Source organism: Tursiops truncatus, chromosome 20 (genome assembly GCF_011762595.2).
Source record: "Tursiops truncatus isolate mTurTru1 chromosome 20, mTurTru1.mat.Y, whole genome shotgun sequence".
Taxonomy (NCBI): Eukaryota; Metazoa; Chordata; class Mammalia; order Artiodactyla; family Delphinidae; genus Tursiops; species Tursiops truncatus.
Window position 1 is genome coordinate 37,064,520 of NC_047053.1, and position 27,382 is coordinate 37,091,901.

The 27,382-nt window shown below is 35.5% G+C and overlaps 1 protein-coding gene across 1 annotated transcript; it reads right to left on the bottom strand.

Moving 5' to 3' along the window:
• Nucleotides 1–1,133: 1,133 nt before the first annotated feature.
• On the bottom strand, nucleotides 1,134–22,807 carry FBXO47 (F-box protein 47). The gene is made up of 10 exons (XM_019925017.3): nucleotides 22,258–22,807; nucleotides 21,581–21,751; nucleotides 18,634–18,710; nucleotides 17,234–17,311; nucleotides 15,530–15,638; nucleotides 10,543–10,719; nucleotides 8,858–9,004; nucleotides 8,036–8,178; nucleotides 5,562–5,733; nucleotides 1,134–4,909 (listed from the first exon to the last, which is right to left on the bottom strand). Exons 1-10 carry the CDS (start codon nucleotides 22,436–22,438, stop codon nucleotides 4,800–4,802), a joined length of 1,365 nt encoding a protein of 454 aa, XP_019780576.1. The 5' UTR covers nucleotides 22,439–22,807; the 3' UTR covers nucleotides 1,134–4,799.
• Between the last annotated feature and the right edge of the window lie 4,575 nt (nucleotides 22,808–27,382).

The following is a 27,382-nucleotide window of genomic DNA, read 5'->3' on the forward strand; positions in this document are numbered from 1 at the left end:
TAAAACTCATTGTTTGGGTACTTTATATGGAATCAAATCCAAACTTTGAGTTTGAAACTTGGCATGACGTGATTTATTAAATTTCCGAAAATTTCTTTTCTTTTAAAAGGCTTAAAATTAGCATTGTTCAAACTTCAAAATCCCTTAACAGTATCATTTTAATTTTAAATTATTAAAAAATAATGCGAATGTCCCTTAATAAAGGACTTAAACATAGTTGAAGTGGGAAAATTGTCTTTGTAAATTACATGCTTTGGCTTTATCACAGACCAAATGCTTACTAAGCCCAGAATGGCTTCTTCTAAGTTAGTTTTGCTTCCATCTATTTTAAGTAAAAATAAAAGCAAAGTCATATATAAAGGGGGAAACAGAAAAAATCACTGACACAACTTCCATTATAAACTAAAAAAAAAATCTGCTAAGGCAGACATTTTTTAGAAATATTTAAGAACTCTGTTCATAGAACTACACTGTAAGATCTTGTAGTCATGGGAAATTGCAGGTAATCCACAATACTTAATCACATATTTTGTTTTTTGAAACTGGTGTTAAACTATGACAATTGTAGTATATTAGCAGCAATCGGAATATTAATTGCTTGGGAGTTTGGTCTCTGAATTAAATAACAGAATAGTATAGAATACTGTTCTGCTTATAGATTTATTGTTCAATTTAACAGTTGTTGCTAGTAAATGAAATTATTTATTTATACACTAAAATATTAAGCATAAAAATATACATAAATATATAGCTAATTGAAACATTATTTTGTATTAAGACATTTAGTTTTTTGATCATGGTAGGGCTATAATTAACAGCTTAAATAAAAATAAGTTCTTCCACAAGAAATAATTTAAAGGAATTACATAGCAAATATTTTATAATAACTATAAATGGAGTATAACCTTTAAAAATTGTGAATCTGTAATTTATATAATATTATACATTAACTATACTTCAATTTTAAACATTTAATTTTTAAAAATACAAAAAAATTTAAAAGAATCACATGCTCAATGATTTGCATCATGACAAGCTCTGAACAAGTTAGCAATGTTTCCAATTTTAATTTTATTTTATTAATATGAATAAATAACAAATAAAATTAGCAAATATTTTAAATATTTAGGTATCAAAGACAGTTCACCAGAAATACAATTCTTTAAAAATAACAATGAATACTTTTCAGTTTTGTGCACCTTTAAGAAAGCAGTGATCTTAGAATTGTACAACTATTAATTTTTAAAAATTTAAAAGCCTTTCAAGGGCTAAATTAAGTTTTTGTTTTTAAGTCTAGTTACTTGAGGAATTTTCTGGAGTTGTATTTGCTTTCTTGATGAAAAAATATATATGTTCTTAGTCCTTTGGCATTTTTTTTTTTTTAACCTAGAGAAGACTGTCCAATACAGCTGTCTTTCAGGTCATCTTTCCTACCTTAGTGATGTCTCAATAAGCCAAGGAGCATATTTCCATCGCCTGATTTCTTACAGGTTTCAGAGCTACCTGCTAGTGGAATTGGTAAAGAAGTCACATTGCTAGTAAGGTGTCCAATAACCAAAGAGGTTTTTGTGGTAGCATTGTGTTCTTACCCTTCACAATATTTATTGACATGAAAATCTGTAATCATATAATTGAGTACTATTCACTTAAAGGGGTTAACTCTTGAGGAATCATCACACAAAGAGGCTCACGTTTGCTTTTTACTGATATAAGGTGGTTCTTCCGTTGCACTTTTTTGATGGATTCCTCATGCTTGCTCTAATCTGCAAAGGTGAATAATTATCCTGGCAATAAAATCTTTGTTATTAACAGAAGAACTGGAAGCACCAACTAAGCCATGAAGGGATGGATAAAGGTGAAATAAGGTGCCTATTGTTAATGCTATGGGGAGCGGGCCTGATAAACAACTGCTTGAGCTTCCTGAATGCTTGAATGGCTTCCCAAGTACAGTAATGTACTGCCTGCATCATGAAGATGATATAGTTGAGGGGTCAGCAGGGCATGAGAAGGAATTATCCAAAAAAGTATTAACGATACACATTCTGTAGTTTCATAAGGTATAGAGTATTTATCACAATATATAAACTTCAGTTTCTAAGGCGTGTCATTAGATTGTTATTAGTGCTATTGTGGTGTGGTGTGTGTATTTCGAAACAATAGTAAAAATAAATATTATGATGTGCTGTTGAGCTTGCTTCTAGTGGAAGTAAAAATCATCCTACAAATCAAGGTCAAAAGAGACTGAGGATATCATTATCAAAAGGGGAGAAAAGCTAGAAGCCCAGGTTAATCTCCTAGTTTAGAAAGACGTACAGGTGAGATAAATTATCTGACCTGTTGGTAGTTTACATCGTTATTTTATGACTGTTTTAGAATGAATTAGAAGTGGACAGTCTCCCAGTGTTTTTAGCCTATTTATTTTGCAAACGTTCCCTTTTTTGTGGCAATATGACTGCCTCTACCATCACTTAAACATCAATACTAATGATAATATATACTTGTGCAAGTTAATTTCCCACCTTAAAAATTGATTCACACTTTGTTCCTGATGACAAATGTATTCAGCAAAAAACTGCCAAACTGAGGAAACTTCCAATTTGGTCTCCAAGGTTATTTTATCTATTAATAATTGAATGAAGAATTTGTCAGTTTATTTTTTAGTGGTAGCAAGATGATATCATTTATCTACTGTACCCAAAGAATGAATCAGATTTTCTTATGTTCCAAATTTCTGGGGAGGGTGAGATAATAATCTCACAATTATTAAGAATAATGAAATAAGGCGAGTTTTAAAAAAATTTACAGCAGCAGTCATGTCAATTGAAGTGTGTGATGTGATTCACAATCCAGATAATCAATCCAGATAATCAATGTTTTAAATCAATGTTTTAAATTTAAACCATGCTTCTTTTGTAAACCTGCTGAAAATAACTGGTGTGGAGACTTGGGTAGTTCAAGGTTCAAGGAGATTTCACAATGCCAAATTTCTTTCTCTAAGGGAATGAAACTTAACATTTATTTAGCAAAATATTTAAAATATTCACTATTTATATGAAAATGTTTACTTCTTTCCTTTATTTTTCTATTTTCCCCCATATAATATTCTCAATTTGGAGTCACCAGTGTTTTGACAAAGAAATGGATTAGGCTTTCCAAAGCACATATGGAAAAAAGGTGAAAGAGGGAAAAGAAAAAGCTAATTAAAGTGTTATTTTTGTATTCTGGTATCTGCCAACTTTTAATCTTTATAATTTAGTTGTGGGTGAATCCTTAAATTGAAAAGAAGAAAATGAAACTAGGATAAAAGCAAGAATTTTGTACATAAATATGTAAATACTAAACTCTGGAGAAAAAATTCCTGCCACTGATGGAATTACAGTTGGACAATCCATCAAAGAAAGACAGTTAATTTCTGACCCTCCAAAAATAGAGGTAAGTCCTTTTGCTACTAAAATATAGTAAAACCTTGTTATTACAATTCATATCTTCTCCATAATTTTCACTCTTTCTCAATCCTATTAAGGTGTGTCATTAGATTGTTATTAGTGGAAGTAAAAATCATCTTTTTGCCAAACTTGAGAATTTCCCACAATTTGTACCCTACTCCTGTGGGTAATTTCTATATCTTCTAGTTCTTCTTCCCTTCCTCAATTACAGAGGTGAGTTAAGTCAAGGGCTTAGGAAAACAAAAAGTCAGCCTCTGAGAAGTCCAGTGGGAAGGGGTGTGTCTTCAGCAGAAGTAAAGTGATTAAACCCAAGGAGAAGAAAATAGGAGATCCAGGAGGGCTCCAGCATTATTTCAGCTTGTTAGGCACTATTTTTTCTATTTTAATAGTAAGAGTGGCAGTGGCAGAAGCTAGTCAAACTGAAATAGTCCTGGAGCTTCTTGGAATCCATTTACTTGAATGAAGATAAACCCCATTCTCTCATGGGCTGCTCGAACCATCCGTGCTTTCAGTTTCCTTCAAGTCCTATTTTTTAAGATAGGGAGAAAAGCTTTAGGAGCAGAATAGCTACTTTCTTTCATTTTATATTTCTCCTTACTTGCAACATTTTAGTCTAATCCCCAGGAAAGAATAAAAGATGATTTGATTGTATTAAGACAATATATGCCTTCCTCTATTTATATACTTTTTAGATTGTCTTAGAGAAGGAAATATATGTGTGTGTGCATGTATGTGTGTGTGTGTATATATATATATATATATACACACACGTATGGATATATACGTACACACACACATACTTCCTTTGGTTTTTGATCTGCAAAACATGAAGCAAATAAAATGTTCTTTGTAATCATATGCCAAGAAGGTGGTAAAAAAAATGTGATTTATATCTGCACATTCCAAAACATCATACTGCAAATCTTCACAAAACATTCTAAGCTATGTTTACACAACCTAAGCAAAGTGAACAGATACACACCATTTAGTGAATTTGGGTCTGTTCTAACTATGCATCAGAATTTTCTCTTGCTTTGAAGACCCACACATACAGGTTGGCTGGCCCCAGATTCTTGAACACTAATGTTCCATTTTAGCTTTGTGTTAGGTTTACCAAAATCTAGAGCAGCTTGTTTTCTAGAGAAATCTTAATACATTCTTGGGTTTGCCTGAAAGTTTTATATTAATAATGGTATAAGCAGTTGCTTCTAAATTTTTATGCAGCTTTTGAATTCTTAGGTTACTTAGGTGATAAAAAGTCCCATGGATGCTATTCTCTGAGTGTGGAAAATTAGCACTCTTCTAATAGTTAGTTCACTGAGTTATTCTCTGAATGCAAGGCTTTCTGAGTATTTAGGTAGAGAGAGTATTCATGGTCAAACACAGGACCTCCTTATGGAAGTTAGCCTGAGCATGCACAAGATGGAACAAATTCAGAAAGCTTCTGTTGTCTTCATCATGGTCTTCCATATGCCATACACAGGAATAGACAGTAGGGAAAAGAAAATGACAGTTAAGTTTCTAAATATATGATTTATTTGAAACATAAGATGTTCCAATTTCCCTAATAATATGTAACAGAAGACTAGTTAGTGATTTTCCCTAAGTCAGACGTTAACCATTGAAATCATGGAATTATATTTAGAGCTCTGAATTAGAAATCAGAAGAAAAAGATGCTGGTCCATGCTTTATTGCTTCTAACTTCATGACCTTGGGCAAGTCAGGTAATTTCTCTAAGCCTTAGTTTTCCCATCTGTAAAATAGGGTTAATTATCCTGTTGGGCACCTAATAAAACTATAAAAATTTATATGTGTAAACTGTACAAATAAAGAATATTATGATGATTATGATAGTTGGTTAAATAAGCAAGTTAAAATTTTTTGCTGTGCAGAATTGAAATTAGTTCCTTTCAGAGCAGACTCTTCAACTTTACATTTTCCATTAAAACTAATACCAGATTTAAAAAGTGACGAAACCAGGAACTAAATATATCTCATGGAAAAACAATGTCTGATTTTTCTATTTTTAGCTTGGATATAAAAGTCTACACAGAATTATCTATATCTTAAGGGGAGACTAGAATGCACTTTACTCACAACTGAGCACCATCTACATGCATACTCACCAGACAGAACTGATTGTAGCATTTCCATTATCACATACGCAAATGCATTTGCCACACTCTGGAGGAAGTTATTTCTTTCCACTGGAGTGCTAAAGACTTTACAGACTTTTTGCATCATTTTAACTGCCCAATCCATGCAGTATAGTTCTTTCTCACATACCTGATTTAGACATACAAAGCATTATGGTAAATCCTTATTTGAAGAAAGCGGTAGAATTTGAAAATGGTATTAACAATGACCGTTTATAACTTTACAGAATTTAATACATATAACATCATGTTGAATCTATAAATGGGAAATGCTCTTATATCTAATACTTCTTTGCTTTCAAATGGTATAAATTTAGTGGGGAAAAGTGTGAAGTAAAAAAAGCCTGGTTCAAGATTATCATAGAAAAAAAGATTATCATAGAATATTTGTTTATTAATGTAAGAAATAATATTGAAAACAATTGTTAAACATATGAAAAATAAGGCTCCTGCTCATTCATTCAATAAGTGTTTATTGAGCACATGCTAAGAGCTGGGGATACAATGGTAAGCCATAAAGACATGGCCTCTATTTTCAAGGAGTCCAATGAGGGTGACAGACAAACAATTTCAACAGGCAAGAGAGCCCTATGGTGACACCAACTTTCCATCTTGAGAGTAGTAGGGAATATTTCTCTATTATTTAAAAGATAGATAAAGTGAAAATTACATGTTTATAGGTAAAACTGACTGAAAGGAAAAAGGTTTATTTACTAATATCTTAAATGGTCAATTTAACTCACATAGCCAAATAACATAGAGCATGAAAATAAACTATATAGTACTGTAACTAAATAATGTTAACCTGACAAGAAAGATATATTGCCTACTTATTATGTGTAAAGCACTGTACAAGGCACTATGAAAGAAATAAGTGGCATAGTCCTGGATTTCAAAGAGCTTGCAATCTATTTTGGGAGATGACTTACCCCATACATACAGTGGCCTTAGAACACCACTGGTAAATGAAGATAAAGAGAAGACAAATCTGAGGCCATTTAGAGAAAATTAATGACCAGAGTTGAGATGTTAAACAGAGAAGGCTTTCCGGAGAAGGTTTCTCCACCCCTAGCGGTTTCCTCTCCATTCCTTTTACTACAGTGTGGCCAAACTCACCTTCCAAAAACGTAAAACTGACAATGTCTCCCTGCTTCCTAAAACTTGTCAGCAGTGTGGCTCCTGTGGTTCAGGCTCCACAGAATGGTCTACCAGGCCCTGCCTTACCTAGCCTCTCCCTTCCTATCTAAACTTACCATCTCCTCCTCTTCTGCACATTTTTCCCTTCAGAAATAATACTGAACTGCTTATAGTTCCCTGATATAGTCATGCAGTTCCAATTCTCTCTTTCCTTTTTTTTGTTTTGTTTTGAGGGCCTCTGCTTATTAAAATAAACATTTACATTTAGAATACAATTAATTTAGTAGCTTTCTTCACATTTTAAAAGAGCCACAGAGATTTCATTCATGTTTTAAGCAGTTGAGTTGGTGAAGATCCTGTCTCCATTTTGTAGAAAATGGATTACATTCAATTATTCCTCACAACAGCCAACTGAAGATTATTCCATTGCTTTTGAAGCACTGGTTGGGCTGGCATCTGTGATGGAAGCCAAATAAATGAGATATCTATGCAACACATGCAGGTACATGCTTGAATAATTGAACCCCTCTGTCTGGTGAACACTTCCTATTCATTTAAAAAACTTATATCTACTGGAATTGGGGAAGCCCTCTCTGTACTCTATGCCCACCCAATATTGACTCCTCTCTGATACCTTTGTATCTTTTTTTACATATTTTTGCACTTATCACACTGAATTTATTTATATATACTTTGATATTGCTTAGAAGACTGTAAGCAGCTTTTGGTCAGGGATTTGTTCTATTAATTTCCACAGTCCTAAAATCTCTCACAGGTATGGCCCATAGTAAACACTCAGTTTGTGTTAAATACATTTTTAAATGTTTTTATTTTGAAAAACATTTTAACTATATAAAAGTAAAGAGAGTAGTATTATGAACCCCTAGTATCCATTCCCTAGCTTCAACAATTACTAATCTTGTTTCACTTCTACCACCACTCACTTACACCTTCTCTCCCTGCTGCCCAGGGATTATCCTGGAGCAAATCATAAGGGATGCTTTATTTCTAAATGGAATTTAAGGGAAAAAAAAGAATATAACTTGGCAGAGCTGTATAATGACAATCCAGATATGAAGTGGGGAGAGGTTAACACAAGGAATGATTCCAGATATGATAGTTTATCATATAAATTAAAAAATTTTTTAAATATATAAAGTATATATAAAAATATATACTTAAATACTTATTCTTTCAAAATGTTTCGTACATATTTCAGTTCCTTCAGGGCAGCTCCCTAGTAGGTCAACTATAATGTTAAACAATTTGCTAGAAAAAACTTATTTTATACTTACCAAAGCCAAAAAGACTATCAGCCTTGCCAGTTCAATGGCCCGTCCATTCATAGCTTTACTAGCCATGAAAGTGAAACAGACGCTGTTCCCACTTAGGATTAGGAGATGCGCATTATTCTCTAGAAGCCACTCACGGGGAACCACTTTTATTAAAGAAAGAACAGTTATTTAATAAGAAATTACACAATAGCTATAGTAAACATCATTAAATACATGCAATATTATATTACTTTATCGGAAATACAATCAGTGCCGAGGGAGAATCTCAGAAAAAATGCTTTAGTTTTCCGATTACAGCATTCAACCGGGGACAGAGATTATTTATTGCCAAGTCACAGCGACTCTCACAAATATACTAGTAATACAGTCAACGCATTTCTCCTACACATAGGTCAACAGACAAGGTGGTGTAATCCTGCTAAAGAAAGAAATCTTGTAAACTTTAGAATCTAAAGGATTATGCAGGAATGGGAAACATTGTTTCATCTCGCCAGTACCAACAGGAAAGGGCCTTCTTCTTACCCAACATTCGGACGTGTTTCTGAGAACTTCAAAATGGGAATAATTAAGCTAATTAAATTATGAAGCTTTCAAATAATAGCAATAAATACATATTTATAAAATTGGCAAGGAAAATGGAAGGAAAGTAAGTTGATTATATGCATTCTCTTCAAACATAAAGACAAACTTTAAATATTTTAAAGCATTTAGTGATTTCTAATAGGCAGTTCTTTTGTTACCTATAGAGTTGTCCTTACAATTTTATAACTGTATTCTAATAACAAATTTCTATTACTGTATGTGGTAAATAATTCCTTTTACCTGATAGTTCATCTACAAGACTGATAACATCATCTGCTGTCCATTCTTTGGTGCCTGTATCATACAGTAATTTAATGGCATCAGCCAAACCTTTCAGACTGGGTTCATCTGCAGGTCCTTCTATCATTTTCTGCCAAACCACCTGTCCTGAATGATAATTGAAACAAAAGCTAGGCTATGACAGAATAGTTGGCTTTGTGATAAAGACTACACAGATTGTTTAAAAAGGAAATTGGATTGCATAACGGAATCCATTACTTATATATGCTACTTTCAACTTTCATAATGAAAGATCAATTCCGATAACAGTATAAATTTTAATGTCTCTGACTGATGTGATGAAGCACAGCAACAATAGCTAAATGAGGAAAAGAAAAGGTAGTTTCACCAAGCAAAACACTGTTTCTGGTTCAAAGATAATGCTACCCCATAACAGAAATTAAAATAACAATTGATGTAATCTTACTAAAATGAAATAAAACCTAGTGATAGACTTCCAAAAAGAGAGCATGCTGTTTCTGAGAATTTTCCAGACATTTATATCAAAACAGAGTAATCCAGTCAATTTTTTATTATTTACCTCTGACCAATTTCTCTTTGTGAATTACACACACAAACAAAATTTGATCCCAGATTGGCTTCCTGCTGCTACTCAACACACTTTAAACTAGTTAACTCCTAATATAAGGCTGTGTGAACTAAATACATGCTTATTTTAACATTCATCCAAGCAAAACTTAATTAGAAAGGCCAAAAAATTGCAAAAAATAATATGATGCACCCCAAATTAAGTAAAACATCAATTCTGACTACCACATTGCTTCCCTTGCATTATTAGTCCCCTACAGCAGCAAATATAATCTTGAGTTAAGATAATGTTTAAAGGGTTTCACTGGTGGCACAGTGGTTGGGAATCCACCTGCCAATGCAGGAGACACGGGTTTGAGCCCTGGCCCAGGAAGATCCCACATGCCTCAAAGCAACTAAACCCATGCACCACAACTACTGAGCCTGAGCTCTAGAGCCTGCAAGCCACAACTACTGAGTCTACGTGCCACAACTACTGAAGCCTGTGCGCCTAGAGCCTGTGCTCCGCAACAAGAGAAGCCACCGCAATGAGAAGCCTGCACACCGCAAGGAAGAGTAGCCCCTGCTCACTGCAACTAAAGAAAGCCCGTGTGCAGCAACGAAGACCCAACACAGACAAAATAAATAAATAAATATATTTTAAAAAATAATAATAATGTTTGTTTGCGGTACGCGGGCCTCTCACTGTTGTGGCCTCTCCTGTTGTGGAGCACAGGCTCCGGACGCGCAGGCTCAGCGGCCATGGCTCACGGGCCTAGCCGCTCCGTGGCATGTGAGATCTTCCCGGACCAGGGCACGAACCCGTGTCCCCTGCATCGGCAGGCGGACTCTCAACCACTGCACCACCAGGGAAGCCCGAAATGCAGTTATTTTGGGTAAATCAGAGATGATGAGAATATATTTGGAAATGGCCTGCAGCAGAACAATTTCTGTCTTGATGCTTAAGTTATATACAAGTCAATGTAGTATATACATTTATGAAACATGGTTTACTTATTAGGAATGATGAAACTAAGCAGGTACAAAAAGATATGTTTCCTAAAGTGAAAGTAATTAACCAATTTTGTAACATACATCCCAAAGAAATGGATGCTCACCATCTTGAGGAGCTACTGGTCCGAAGATGATATACAGTAATCTTGCCTGATTCACCATTGGCCATGGTTTTAATATGCACGTCAACCAAAATGCAGAATCACTTCGACGGGTCCAAGGATCAAGAAAAACGTTCCTACAGAACAGTCTGATCCATAACTCCAGTTTTGTGGCAATTCCTATGAAGACAAAAGCACTGTAAACAATTCTTCCTAGAAAGATTGATATGCATATTGGATAGGTCAAGACACACATCATTAAATGCTTTGTACTGAGAGTGTTACTTCATTTTACTCTGTAAAAATTTGAGATTATCAAGGAACTACTTTTTTTAAAACAACTTTATTGGGATACAATTTACACCCCATAAAATTTACCAATTTAAAGTGTACAATTCAACGTCTTTTTTTAGTATATTCACAGATATATGCGCCCATTACCAAGTAAATTTTAGAACATCTTGATTACCTCAAAAAGAAACCCTGCTCTTTTAGCTATCACTCTCCTATCCTTCTGCCCTTTACCACACCCAGCACTAAGCACTACTTGCCGTCTCTATAGATTTTCCTATTCTTCATATGAATGAAATCACGTAGTAGGTGGTTTTTTGTGACTGACTTCTTTCCTTAGCATGTTTTTTTTTTTAATACTTATTTTCTATTTATTTATTTGGCTGTGTTGGGTCTTAGTTGTGGCATGCGGGATCTTTTCATTGCAGTGCATGAGCTTCTCTAGTTGCGGCGCGTGTGTTCCAGAGTGCGTGGGTTCAGTAGTTGTGGGCTTAGTTGCCCCGTGGCATGTGGGATCTTAGTTCCCCGACCAGGGATGGAACCCACGTTGCCTGCATTGGAAGGCGGATTCTTAACCACTGGACCACCAGGGAAGTCCCCTTAGTATGTTTTCAAGGTATATCCATGTTATGGCAAGTATCAATACTTCATTCCTTTTTATGGCCAAATCATATTCCATTGTATAGATATACCACATTTTTTATCGATTCACCCATCGATGGATATTTGGGTTGTCTCACCTTTTGGCTATTATGAACAATGTTGCTATTAACATTCATGTACAAGTTTCTGTATGGACATATGTTTTTGTTTCTCTTGAGGATATACCTAGGAATGGGATTGTTGGGTCATGTGGTAACTCTATATTTAATTATTGAATAACTACCAGATTGTTTCAAAGGTGACTGCACCATTTTGCATTCCCACCAGCAATGTATGAGGGCTCCAAATTCCCCACATTCTCACCAACCCTTGTTATCTAACTTTTTGGTTCTAGCCATCCTAGTGGGTATGAAGTGGTATCTCACGTTTTTTTTTAAACAGCTTTATTGAAATATATATAATTTACATACTGTATACCTTACCCTTTAATGTATATAATTCAACAGTTTTTGATATATTACATTATTTTCCTAAATTGTGGTAAATACATATGATATAAAATTTGCTATTTTAACCATTTTTAAACTATACAATGCAGTGGCATCAATTACAGTCACAGCGTTGTTCAACCATCACCACTGTCTTACACTAAAATTTTTCATCTCAAACAGAAACTCTGTAACCATTAAGCAATAACTCTGCATTCCCCATCTTCCCACATCCTGGTAACCTCTAATCTACTTTCTGTTTTTATGAATTTGCCTGTTCTAGGTACCTCATATAAGTGGAATCATACAATATTTGTCTTTTGTGTCTGACTTATTTCACTTAGCATATATTTTCTTTTTTAAATTAATTAATGTATTTTATTTTACTTTTGGCTGCGTTGGGTCTTCATTGCCGCGCATGGGCTTTCTCTAGTTGCAGTGAGTGGGGGCTACTCTTCGTTGCGGTGCGCAGGCTTCTCATTGCGGTGACTTCTCTTGCTGTGGAGCATGGGCTCTAAGCGCACGGACTTCAGTAGCTGTGGTACTTGGGCTCAGCAGTTGTGGCTCGCAGGCTCTAGAGTGCAGGCTCAGTAGTTGTGGGACACAGGCTTAGCTGTTCCATGGCATGTGGGATCTCCCCGGACCAGGGCTCAAACCTGTGTCCCCTGCAGTGGCAGGCATACTCTTAACCACTGTGCCACCAGGTAAGCCCCTTAGCATATATTTTCAGTGTTCATCCATGTTGTGGCCTGTATCAAAACTTCACCCCTTTTTATGAGTGAATAATATTCCATTGTATGTATATGCCACATTTTGTCTATTCATTCGTCTATTATGAACACTTGGGTTGTTTCCAGTTTTTGGCTACTGAAAATAATGCTTCAGTGAACCCTGGTGTACAAGTATTTGTCCTTGTTCCTGCTCTCAATTTCCTTAGTTATGTACCTAGGAGTGCAATTGCTGAGTCATATGATAACTCCACCTTTAGCTTTTTGAGGAATGTCCAAACTGTTTTCCCTGGTGGTGGTACCATTTTACATTTTATATTTTTATACCATTTATGTTCTACTTACTTGTAGATAAGACAAGTGTAAATGGAAAGTCTGCCAATGCACTAAGGCCATATGTAAGTGTCTCCTGATGTGTTAAGTCAAGTAACACAGAAGTTTAGAGGAGAGAGATTATTGCAGGTCTGGGAACATCAGGAAAGGCTTTACAGAGGAGGTCAGGTAAATTGGGTCTTAAAGGGTAAAAAGGAGAGATGGTATTTCAGGAAAAAGAGAGAGTGAATAAAAGGTATGAGGTAGAAATGTGTAAGACATGTCTGAGATACAGTGAGTAGAGCAATATGCCTATGTCAAACTGATACAGAGGTAGTAGGCAATAATTTTGAAAAAGTAAGTTAGGATTAGAATATGAAGGCCAATATAAACAGTTTGGGCTTTATTTTGAAGATATAAGGAAGCTAATAAAACTTTTTGATCAAGAGAGAGACATGATAAATTAATTTTGTTATTGTTTCATTGGGCTTCTATGTCTGCCTTTAAAATAAAAATCTGCCATGATTTGTTTCATAATGAAATATTTCAAGCTGACAGAAAAGCAGAGATACTATAACAAACACTGTGTACTGATCAGTTAGCTTTGTCAAATCTTTAGTTTTTTGCTATATTTGCTTCAGATTTTTAAAAATAAATAAAACATTCTGATATAGTTAAAACTTCTTGTGTATCAGTCCCAATCACCTTCCTCCCCAGAGGTAATCACCATCTTGAATTGGGTTTTATCCCTCCTGTATTAGTCAGCTTTCTCTAGAGAAACAAAACTAACAGGATGTGTGTATATACATAGAGAAGGATTTATTTTGAGGAATTTGCTCATGAGGATTCTGGAAGCTTGGCAAGTCCATAATCTGCAGGGTAGGGTGGGAGGCTGCAGACAAGAGAAGAGTTCTAGTTCAAGTCCAAAGGCAGTCTGTTGGTAGAGTTCTTTCTTGTTTGGGGAGGGGAGTCTTTTTCTGTTAAGGCCTTCAAGTGATTGGATGAGGCCCACTCACATTATGGAGGGTAATCTACTTTACTCAAAATCTACTGAGTTAAATGTTAATCTCATCTAAAAAATAACTTCAAAGAAACATCTAGAATAATGTTTGACCAAATATCTGGGTACTGTGGCCTACCCAAGTTGACACCCAAAATTAACTATCATACCTCCCAACTATGTTTTTATACTTTTTTACATATGTATATAACCATAAAGAATATATAGAATTGTTTTGCATGTTTTTAATATGTATATAAATGGTATCATATTAAAAGCATTGTTTGGTAACCTTTTTTTCTCAAATTATATTTTGAGATTTATCCATAGTAAGACACATGGCTCTAGTTAATTCATTTTAACCACTAATGTTTTTTTTTTAAATAAATTTATTTTTTTATTTTTATTTTTGGCTGCATTGGGTCTTCGTTGCTGTGCATGGGCTTCTCTCTAGTTGCAGCGAGCGGGGGCTACCCTTTGTTGTGGTGCGCAGGCTTCTCATTGTGGTGGCTTCTCTTGTTGCGGAGCACAGGCTCTAGGCACGTGGGCTTCAGCAGTTGTGGCACGTGGGCTCAGTAGTTGTGGCTTGCAGGCTCTAGAGCGCAGGCTCAATAGTTGTGGCACACGAGCTTAGTTACTCCGTGGCGTGTGGGATCTTCCGGGACCAGGGCTCGAACCCATGTCCCCTGCATTGGCAGGCAGATTCTCAACCACTGCACCACCAGGGAAGCCCACTACTAATGGTTTTAATTGTATAAATATGCCATAATTCATTTATCCATTCTCCTGACAACAGGCATTATTTTGTTTGCAGCTTTCCCTGGTTACATGCTGCAATGCTCATTCTTATACGTCTCCTTGTGCATACTGTGGGAGTTTCTCAGAGTGAAATTGCTAAATTGTAGGGTTCTTTTAATTTTTTTTTTTGCCTGCACCGTGCAGCATGCAGGATCTTAGTTCCCCGACCAGGGATCACACACAGTGGAAGCATGGAGTCCTAACCACTGGACTGCCAGGAAAGTCCCTCTTATAATTTTTGTTTGTTTGTTTGTTTGGTACGCGGGCCTCTCACTGTTGTGGCCTCTCCCGTTGCGGTGCACAGGCTCCGAACGCGCAGGCTCAGCGGCCATGGCTCACGGGCCCAGCCGCTCCGCGGCATGTGGGATCTTCCCGGACCGGGGCACGAACCTGCGTCCCCTGCATCGGCAGGCGGACTCTCAACCACTGTGCCACCAGGGAAGCCCTCTCTTATAATTTTTAAAATATGAACTATTTCAGGTATATATAGAAGTTTAAAAAATACTATAATGAACACCTTTGTATCCTCCACCAGCTTAAGGAATAAAATATTATTAATGTGGTTGAAGCCCTCTGAGAGCTTCTCTTTCTCTAATCACAGGCCACTTCTGCCTCACTATCTGATTCAGTGTTTATCATTCCCTTACATCTCTTTGTCTTTTTACCACAAACGAATGCCACAATTTATTTTGAAATACACTTTAGAACTATACTTTTTTTTTTCTATTTTAATCTCTGTATAAGGTTATCTCTGAATTTTAGTTCTTTACCTGGTTTGCTGCAGACAACTGTCTGCATGTTGCGGGAGAGATTAGTCAGCTCACATAAGAAGTTATAAACACGATGGCACTCAAGTTCATCCCATCCTGCTGTTAAGGTCTGAGGACGATAAAGGAAACATTTCAGATGTTCAAACTATCAAATCAAAACATAAGTCACTATTGCCTTATGACCATAACTGCTGTAGTATAAAATCGAGGCAATGTGCAATTTTTATCCACTATGGAACTGTTCAAATTCATAGGAAATTTTATATAAACAAAACCTAGAAATGCTCCAAAATCCAGTTTCTTTTTGGTTGCATAGGGAGTATCTTTTCAGGGAACTAAATGGTACTGAATCCTGAACTCTGACAGTATAGATAGAACTTTAGACATCTGACTCACAACCATACTGTGGCTTAGTTTTAGACTACAGTAGAACTCTTTTGGTCCCCTCTAGCTATCAGTTATGATATTGCTTACAAATGATAATGACCTCATTTTAATGTGACAATCATGAGCATTTATTTACGACATTTGGGTGTGAACAAAAAACAATTTTTATTAGGACCAAATATAGTAATTATCTTTGAGGAGACCAGAATGTACAGTTAAACATATATGAAAAATTCAAATGGTATTCAACTATATGTAGATTTTGAAAAAGTTGATTAATCATATCAATTTTTCTTAAAATAGTTGAGCTATATTTCAGTAGTTTGAAAATGAATCTTATTCTCTTTGGAAGGACATAATAGAAACTGCTCACAGTGGTTACTTCTGTTGAAGGGAACTCTGTGAACAAGGAACAGGCCTGGGAGGAGACTTAATATTCACTTTATACCATTTTGTACCTTTTGAATTTTATATGAATACATGGGCTCATATTACCTGTTCCAAAGGGAAAAAGAAAAAGCAGAAATCTATCTATCTTGGAAGAGGGCTAGAAGGAGGGCCTATGCCCCTGGAATCTGTACATGCAGATGGTGGCTGGCTGGCAGGATGGGTTATAAGCAAGACTGTTGTAAGATTGTTGTAAACCTCATAAGGTTGCTGTAATATTTAAGTAAGTTAATACATGTAAACTGCTTAGAACAGTGCAATATATTAATAATATATTGAACAGCATTAATAATAATGTTATTATTATAATGTTTATAATAAAATAGTAAAAAATGTTCTTAAAATCATGCAGTTGATTTCTTCCCCCCTCCCAGGTTTACTGAGATATAATTGATGTATAACATTGTATAAGTTAAAGACATATAACATAGTAATTATATATATATAGCAAAATAATTACCACAAAAAGGTTAGTTATCCCTATCATTTCCTATAGTTACTATTTTTTTTATACAGTTCATTTCTAAGATCACATCTTAAATAACTAGCCCAAGACTTAAAACTCATTGCACACACACACCCTCTACCCCACAATATTTCTAGTCATTACAATTGGCTGGAAACTTCAAGGACATTGGTATAGAGCAAATAAGTGTTAAACATTTCTTACCAGTGAGAAATCCAAGAAGAAAATCTGAGGTGGCAAACATATTATTGGATTAACACATTCTCAAACATTTACAATGTTACTTTGTTTTCTTTTTAGATCATTATTACTTTTATTATCCTATAGAAAGACAGATTACATGCTCTACTTGATAACAGTTCAAAAAGAATTCCTTTTCTTCTTTCACTAAAAAAAAAATGTACCTGTAAAAACATGCCGTAACATGGTAATCCTAAACATTGCAATGGAGTTACACAGCCGTTAAATTTAAAACAGGAAACCTGTAAAGAGAACAACTGTTAATTCCTCCTTTTCACTGCAACTGTGCAATGATTTGACATTCAAATTTAATGGAAATACGCAAGGATTGTTTTCAGTCTAAACTGAAAATAAAACACTAAATAACTGATTAGTCACATGTTATATAGGTGGGGATTATGAAATATAAAACAAAGTCTTTGCCTCAAGGAGCTCACACTTTATTTAGAACAATAAGATATACATACATGAAATTAATTTTATATTTCAGGATAAAGTATGTATAAATGCTAAAATGACCAAATAAACATATCAGATACAATGAAAGCAGGGAAAGGATAATTTTGAGAATGATTAAAAAAGCTTATGAAGGATGTGAAACAAGCAATGTCTTTAAGTAGGATTCAAATATAATCAATAGATAGTATTGGTGAGGGAAACAATAGGGCAAAATGGTATAGAGGTAAAAATTTTAAATATTCATTTGGACAGAAAGATATGAGCAGCTTAATTAGGCTCAAAGTAGTAGAAAGTAAGGCTGCACTGTCAGGGGGAACCCCCTAAATACCACCTGTGGACTTTGGACCTTATCTTGATGAAATTGAGTAGCCACGGAAATATTTTTAAAGCAAGAAAATTAATTTGATGTAAGTGATTCAGCATTTAGAATGTCTTGGGAAGTGAAGAAGTGAATGGCAGAAAGATCATCTTGGAAGCTGCTGCGATAACATACAGCTGAACTCAATGCAAACACTGACATGAAAAAAGCCAGTGGATCAGAAACAGTTTGCATACTATTGAGTGTAAAACTGAATCAGCAGTATTAGATATATATTGGGTTTATATAGTAAAACTCAATGTCTAACAGAGATTATGCCCAAACATATTGATACACATTTCCAAGTCATAAATTATCATAAAAGGTTTGTCATTTTATGTATTAAAAATAGTTTTAACACAAATATTTAAATAGTAAAATGTTAACATTTGGAAATAATTTTCATTTTAATAAAATATCTAAATCACCACTTTAAAACAACCTCAGAATTCCCACATGAGGTAAAAATACTTTTATTACTCCGATAAACCTAATAAACTTGAATGATGTACTTAGTTATATGTAAAAATTATTTTATAATAAGTAAAATACTCCTATACTACATTTTGGTGTTTTATAATCTCTGAGCACTTGGTAAAGTATTAGATTATCATCAACCAACTTTTTAGTACCAATTCATGAAATTCCACTAATTAAAGATAGATTTAAAATGAGTATAAGACATTAATAATAAAATATATTTACTGGAAATCAAGACTGTGAGCTAATTCAGAAGTATGATCTTACTTCTGCGAGTATCTTGTGAATGTACTTCAGTCTTTCCTTTGTGGGTAGCAGCAATGTACATCTTTTAAACAGTAGACCTGAGAAAGTAAAGAGACATATGAAAAAATGACAACAATGTAATTAACTTAAGAATATCTATAACTCACAGCATAATGTTTCCTGAAAGTCAAGTATACGATAGTGGATTGTGAGCTGATAGAGTTTTTAAGAGGAAGTTTGGGAGGAAGGGTGCAAAACACATATATGGTGTTTACCAAGTGACTCTGGTGTCCACCTAAGAGGCTATGGCATAAAATCTTACAAAAAATTGTGAAATTGATGGTATAGTACAGATATGAGAAAGTATTCAGATTTTAAAAGATACAATAACCAAACACAAAACAAAACAGGGAAACTCTGCTGTCTTTATTCCATAGAAAACATATTCCAATACCTCTTAAAATTAAGCTCATGTCCACCATGAAAAATGTTTTAAGAGTTGCTAATGGAAAGAATGAGAAAAGAGATTTTTGTACTCCTTTCTCCAAATACAAAAACTTGAAGTCGTAAGTATTTAAAATTTCAGAGATTAGAAGTCGGTTTTTCTCTCACAGAAAGTATCCAGTTCGGATGAAATATTTATCTCTTCCTTCAGAGATATCCTTTTATGGGGCTTGCATGTTAAGAATGTATAGAATTTTGTGTTTAGATATTTAAAAAAGAAAAAAAAACCTTCAATTTCCCAGTGAGATATGTAACTTGAACTACAGTGACAGGAAGTGTATGGTTATGATTTATTTCCTCTAAGTGTTCTGTTTTCCTAAAATGGCAATACATTGTTAACATTCCTATAAGGCCAAATGTCCTCAAACTAAAAATAAGATACATGGTAGGAAAATATATATCTGAATATCATGACTTTCTTCAGTTTTCATCTTCTCTGCATTTACTTTTTTACATAATATAATAACTACTTTATATATAATTCTGTAGACTCTATGGGAATTGAATCTATTTTTAGAAGTTGCTATGTTTGGGCAACACATGACCAGAATTGAGTTTTAAACATAAGCCCTCCTTATTATGGTACATAAAAAGACATTTTCAGTGTTTAGTTTTCAGGCTGAGTTCTCTTCCTTTCATGTTTTGGCATCCAGTCCCATGGCATATCATAGCTGGGGAATTCTAAGCTATAATTGTATGTTGGTTGCTTTTTCTAATGTAGAACGCCTATTTTTAAGGGTTTCAATTTACCATAAAAACCAATTCTGGCTGGGCTTCCCTGGTGGCACAGTGGTTGAGAGTCCGCCTGCCGATGCAGGGGATGCAGGTTCGTGCCCCGGTCCGAAAAGATCTCACATGCCGCAGAGCAGTTAGGCCCGTGAGCCATGGCCAATGAGCCTGCGTGTCCGGAGCCTGTACTCCGAAACGGGAGCGGCCACAAAAGTGAGAGGCCCGTGTACGGCAAAAAAAAAACCCCAAAAAACAATACTGGCTGACTTATTTATTCTTTTAACACAGGTGCTCTGCTATACCCTTTAGTGACTAACTTCTTTAATTTCTTCCCACTAAAATAGAGTCAGATGTAATGTTCTTTCCACACTGGCCATCTGCTCTGTTTTGTATGAAGAAGCAAATTAAAATTCATAATCCTTAGAATGGAGAATTCTGAAAATGTTATTTTAATGTCGGAAAACAAGAACAGATCAGATAGGAATGGCAACATGAGGAAATGGTAAGTACATCAAACATTTGTCTAAAGAATTAGTCATAAGCTAGGTGTCTGCACAAAATTTAAATGGAAGGTTGAAATCATTACATGAGTAAAACCATTTTTAAAAGCTAGCTTTTGAGATCAATACATATTTGTATTTTTAACTGAATTATCCACATAATTGTCTTAATGCTATTTTGTTTGTTTATGCAATTGAATCTGGTCAGGGAGAAAAAATTCTTTCAAATTAAAACTAAAGAATAAGTTTTTCCCAAGTAGCCTTCCTCAGCATCCGATGATATTGGAAAAAAAGATATTCACAATAACAAGAAGCAAAAAGTAATTGCCGTATTCTGTTACAGGCTTCACAAAGCCTAATAATAAATACTGAAACCAATAACATTGTAACCAGATTACAGACCTTTCATTTAGCCTTACTAAGTATACCTGTCAAATACACTTTGGTGTATTTACATATCTATATAGTCTTATTTTATTATCTTAAAGCTAGGCATCCTTGGGCTACTAAAAGGTAACTTACTCTTATGCCTTTATTTACATCTCAACATCACTCTGATATTTAATTTTATTGCCATGTTTTGGTTAATTATAAGTAGCTTCATAATTAAACTGGTGTCATTAGTCAAGTCAAAATTAGAATTTTTTTTCAGCACTCTTAGGGAGAATGAAATCAATGAATGGGGTAAAAGACATAAATGATTACAAATCAAGGGAAGAAATTGTCCAGAATTTCTTTTGATAAGGTTAATTTAATAATAGCATTATGATTTATTAGTAAATATGCACAGTGCTTTAAAAAAAAAGAAAACCACTGTTTCTGATAAGAGAATAAGTGATTTTTCACAATAATATGCTTAAATTTCTATTTTAAGAACTAGATTATGGTTGAAAGGGAAAAGCAGTACAGAGATAAAACTCATTAGATTCACAGGAAGTAAAGCATAGAAAATACATCAATTTCCTAAACTGGCAAGCCACCTAGACAATAAGCACAGGTGACATTGTATCCACATGAAATCACAAGGACTGACACTTTAAAGTGCATTCTCTCATCTTTAAATATAAGTGTAAGGGACTGTTATTAAGGGAAAGTCCTTACACTGAAGAGTAAAAGCATCATAGAAATAGGAAGTATTCCATTTCGCACAGGCCTTACAGAATTGTATAATAAAATCCCCTTAATTAAGTATAGTTCTTTACTTGTTACAATTCTCATTACATTACATAAATTACCTAGAGATCTGTAGTGTTCCAATATAGTGGAGTTTTGTCTCCTGTCAGGCAGCTCAAGGTTATGAAAGTCCTGTAGTAAAAGTCTTTTGCTTCCTGATGAGGTTGAGATATAACTAATAATGTGCTGGCTGACTGTTTTGGACACCATGCTTAGCACGCTGATATCCTTCACTATCAAAAGAAACATATATATATATATATATATATATATATATATGTATATATATATATATATATGTATATATATATATATACACACACACACACACACACATATATGAACGGCTTAAATACAAGAACATCACTATTAGCACAATCTATTAATTTATAATAGATTAATAACAATAATATTAATACTAAATAATAAATAAATAATAAAAGTGGGGGAAAAGGAAAATCTTAAAATTGTTTTAAATCTAGTTCTCAATGAATTAGAAACATTGGGGATGTAACAGTCAAATTACCATGTCATTATAATTAGAAGCATGTTTTAAAGCATTTGAGTATCATATTTTCTTTAAGTAGCACTTACCTAACACTGATGAAATTTTAAAAATAAACAATGTGAACACCATCACCATTAACATTCTAGCAGGGCCTAAGATGACAAACTAGTTCTTGGGGAAAATAAAACATTCAATTGTCCATGTAGCCTACTCATAGTCCCCAAACCTCACCTGACAAACATCTTAAGATTATTTGGAATATTTCCAATGGCAAGGCTTTAAAATTTCCAAGCGTTGATAAGGGCTGAGAATCTGGGTCAAGGATGTTGGAAAAACGGTTGGATCGATGATTACGACGTCTGTATTTCTGGTTGGGAATCAAAGTGAAACTGGTATTTACTCTAGATGCCATTTTTTTTCTTATCTCATGAATTTATCCTGATTAGAAAAACAAAGTAAAAGAGACAATGAAGAAAGGAAATCAAAACGGTGAAGAGCTGTTGTTTTTTAAAATGGAGAGGTTCATACATTGAAGGGCAACAGCTGTCTCTTTGTATTTACAAAACTTTTAATGTGATGTCCAATTTATGGAGTTCCAACCAGTAGAGTCTATTTATTCATCTCAGCATGATATGAAATACTTAAAAATCTTTTCCCTCTTAGCCAAATATTTTAGATAGAGCTTTAGCAGAAAATGAGATGTGTATTTGGATGAGATATATTCTAAGAAAAGAAATGTGACGTTTTTATGTGACATTTTTAAAGGGGCTTCCCTGGTGGCACAGTGGTTAAGAATCCGCCTTCCAGTGCAGGGGACATGGGTTTGAGCCCTGGTCTGGGAGGACCCCCTATGCCGCAGAGCAACTAAGCCCGTGTGCCACAACTACTGAGCCTGCGTGCTACAACTACTGAAGCCCACGCGCCTAGAGCCCTTGCTCTGCAACAAGAGAAGCCACCGCAATGAGAAGCCCGAGCACCGCAACAAAGAGTAGCCCCAGCTCGCCGCAACTAGAGAAAGCCCGCGCGCAGCAACGAGGATCCAATGCAGCCAAAAATAAATAAATAAATTAAATTAAATTAAAAAATAGAAATGTGATATTTTTAAAAAGTAAAAGATTTAACACAAAAAAATAAATTTAATATTCAATATTTGTCAATTAGTATGTTGCTTTTACAATCTTTACATTCTTAAAAAAATCTAAGTATTACTGTAATATTAAAAATTTGTAGTAATGTTTCTCTATTTCTTTAAAACTGAGTACTGACATGTTTTGTTAAAACAATAAAGACAAAAGAGATTAAAAAATAGAGATTTTAGTTTACAGCTTTTAAAATTTACTAGCTCTAACAGATTAAGATGATTGCATTATGATTACCAATTATGTGCAATGAAATCAAAGTTTTGTAAAACTAATAAGACTAGAATAAATTAATAATTGCTCCTTCAATTCCACTTTTGGTTAATAGTAGATACTAAATAAGTCTTAGGAAGGGCCTACACGACTTATTTCAAAATGAATATTTCCTAGAAGGAACTTTGTTAAAATTACTGATAATTTACTTACACGAAACAATAATTCTTTTAAAAAATGTTATTCATCACACACAGTGACTTTGTGTCACTCCTCCTACAATTCGGAAAACACTGTCCTTTGTATATATACATGTATAGGTACATATGCATAAGTACAACTCCAATCTAAGGCTCCTTGTTTCTGAAGGAACCACTAAGACAGCTCATCAAAGAGTTACAATACATCTGACGAAAATGCATTTTCTCCTTTTGTCAGAAAATTTCTAAGAATCACATTGTTACTTATTCATCTAAAAGGTTACCTGTCAACTTATACCAATTTAAAATCAGCTATATATTTGAAAATGTGGCCAAGAAACTTAGTGCTTAGTGAAAAGCATACTGTGAACCTCCTTTAAAACCATACTATACATAGCGCTCTGCTTCAGCATTCAATGAGCATTGAATTTAGCAGATATTTTAAAATAATCATTAAAATTACACAAGTAACATGTGCATTGTCAAAATTTTACAAAATACAGCAAAACAAAAAGAAGAAAATTAAATTCATTTGGTTTTTAACATTTAAAATTAAGCACTTTGGTTTATCATTCAGAATTTTACATATACATTTCATTTTTACAAAAAAAGAGGGAATCTCTGTTCACACTATTTTGTAATCTGCTTTTTCAGTTTTAACTGTAATTAGAATTGTAATTTCTTTCCATGCCAATAGATACACTTCTGCAAGTACATGTACTGATATTTTAAGAACTGCATGGGATTCCATCAAATGGAAGAATTTTAATTTATTTAATCCATAAGATTGTTTTTAACTTTTCACAGTAGGCATTTTAAATCATTTTCATTATAGGAAAATATACATCTGGCCTAGGATTTGTTCTGTTTCTCTGAGGACCAGGTAACCTGGGACTTGGGTGGGGGCCTGTGGGCTCTTCAGAGACTCACTGACATCCAATACCCAGGGGACTTCAGTGTGTCAACTACACACTATATATATTTTTAAACCTCTGAGAGGATTAAAACACAATAACCCAAATTCTTCTAAAACTGAACTCTCCTCTTACAATTCTTTATTTTCCTCAGATCTGAACGTTTTGGGGGAGATAGCAGGCTTTTCTGAAAACTCTAAAGGTGTAATTCCAAATTATTTCTGGTTTCCTCTCAGCCCTCTAGAGAATGAGAATCACGAGCCCAAATAATCCTAATAAGATGATGTTTCGGGCTTCCCTGGTAGCGCAGTGGTTGAGAATCTGCCTGCCAGTGCAGGCGACACGGGTTCGATCCTTGGTCTCGGGGTATCCCACATGCCGCGGAGCAACTGGGCCCCGAGGGCCATGGCCGCTGAGCCTGCGCGTCTGGAGCCTGTGCTCCGCAACAAGAGAGGCCGCGATAGAGAGGCACCCGCACCGCGATTAAGAGTGGCCCCCGCTCACCACAACTAGAGAAAGCCCTCGCACAGAAACGAAGACCCAACACAGCCATAAGTAAATAAATTTAAATCATATGGGATTCTAAGAAGACCTCTGCTTTAAAAAAAAAAAAAAAAGATGATGTTTCTACTCCACGCCACTCACTCTTGTCCACGTATGAAAGGCTTTGAGGGCCCTCTTGGATGAACTTTTCCCCCCCTTTTCAGAGAAAACCGTCCAACAGCAATTCACTAGGATTTCTACTTTGTTTTAACCTAAGAAAATCCTTTGAAGAGACCCACCCCCATCTGCTCGGAAAGTAGCCCAAAACATCTCCAAAGAGGTAAACTAGGGAGGCCATAAAAGAGAAACTGGTCAATATAAGAGTCAAACCACACTGTGGTGCATTTTTGACCCTCTTCAGCCCATGTAAAGATGAAACTATCTCCAGAAAGCATTGGGGGAAAAAATCTCTTTTTACCACAGATTTTGACAGTTTTCCGGCTAAAGGGTCACAGGAAAATGGGACTTAATCGTTTTGCCCTACCATCCTCAAATTTCTTAATGTTTAAAAAAAAAATTTCCTCAAGGTTTTGCCGCCGTGAAGAGGGAAGTTCCGGCTCGTGTCAGCTCCAGCCTCTCAGGCGCCCCCTTAGCCTCGAGAATATTTTAGAATCCTCCCAGGAGCCCCTTCGGGAAGGAGGCCCCGCCCCCTCATGAATAGCAAGAACCTCGGCTCCCATAGTACCCTCCTTCCTCAGGGATATTTTAGAACCCTCCCAGGAGCCACAGCGGCAGGGAGGCCCCGCCTCTCATGAATATTTAAAAGAACGACGCCCACAGTGCCCGCCTACACCATGAATAATTAACGAGGACGAGGCCTTGGGAGCCTGAGCTTAGCCCAAAGCCACACTTTGCTTCAGGCTGATGAGAGTAAGGGTTGGTGCCGTTAGAGACGCGGAGCGGAGGGTGCAAAACGAAGAGCCCCAACCTGGCGCAGCACACATCTGCTCCAAACCACTTCCTTTCCCTTTAACCTAGTTTTTCGCCGGTATTTAATTCCTCCCCCCACCCCGACCCCCCCGACCCAGAAGAGGGTAGGTTACAAGAGCTTTCATGAAAACTTATGTTGGGAAAAACCTCCAAACGTTCCTTTTTAAACCTATCTGGGTGCCTAGAATTAAAGGAGGGTGAGTGCCTCTGGCATCTCAAGATGCGGTCCAAGACAAATCTTCCTTGCAAGGTTGAGATGAAATTTAGGATTAATTGACATATATCATGCAGTTACAAATATTCATTAATTTTGACTTACAAAGTTTTTTTGGAGCCAGTTCCTTTTTTTCTCCCCTGTCTCAAGCATTTTTTATTAGGTCTGTGACAAGGTCTCAGCCCCTAAGCTGTGGGCTATGAGTGCCTAGTGGATACCAAGGTACAGAGTGATGAGAAGTTTGGATTTTATTCAAAGTGTCATGGAAAGTCATGGAGGAGTTTTAAGCAGTGATACAATCTCATTTACATCACTTAAAGATTGCTCTGGCTTTTATGTGGAGAATGAACGAGGTGGGTGAGAGCAGAAGAGGTAAGATATGTTAGGATGTTGTGCAGAGCTGGAGTGGTGGCCTTGGAGAGACAGGTTTGAGATATATTTTGGGGATAAAACTAACTGAATTTGCTGATGTATTGGATGTGGGAGGGAGGGGAAGGAAGGAGATAGGGATGATTCCCAGGCTTCTAACTTTAATAAGTGAGTGGATCGTAATCTCATTTACTGTGATATGCCAGTGGGGAGGAGATTTTCTAGCCGAAAATTAAAAGTTTAATTTTGCAGATGGTAAATTTGATATGTCTATGAGACATCCCAGCGAGATGTCAAGGAGGCAGTTGAACTACATCTGGAGGTTGGAGGAAAAAAATCTGGGCTGGATATATAAATTTAAGAGTTTTCTGCAATAGAAGAATAGTGACCTTCAGAGACTGGGAAAAGGAAGACAAGTTCTCCAAGGAGATTGAAAAGGAGTATCTAGTGGAGTAAACTGGAGAAAACCAGGAGAGAATGTAGTCACAGAGAAGGCTTGAAAGGGAGTGCTTCAAGAACGAGAGTGGTCAGCTGGGCCCGGTGCTGCTGATTTCAGCCAGGTGTCCGCTGGATTAGCAATCTAATTTAGGTAGAAGTACTGTGTGTCCACCTTGTCATTCCCCATCTCAGGAACCTATGGTGACTTTGCCTTGTCAGCCACATCAAACTCAAATCCCTCTGCCATTTCTTCAATGTCCTCTATAATCTATTCCTCCTCTATTGGTTCATTCATTATTTATGATCCATGCTCATTTTCTGCCAAGCCCCGTGTTAATTGCAGGGTAAGTATTGATTCTGTCTTCTTGTGGCTCATGGTCACAAGCACCCATCCTG

What these genes read in the sequence shown, in the direction of transcription:
- FBXO47 (XM_019925017.3), bottom strand. Translation starts at nt 22,438, where the DNA reads ATGGCATCTAGAGTAAATACCAGTTTCACTTTGATTCCCAACCAGAAA. An exon ending in AGTTGTCTGCAGCAAACCAG is followed by an intron (nt 10,720 to 15,529) that starts GTAAAGAACTAA and finishes TTGTCTTCATAG; the next exon opens with GAATTGCCACAAAACTGGAG. An exon ending in TGATAGTCTTTTTGGCTTTG is followed by an intron (nt 5,734 to 8,035) that starts GTAAGTATAAAA and finishes TGTCTAAATCAG; the next exon opens with GTATGTGAGAAAGAACTATA.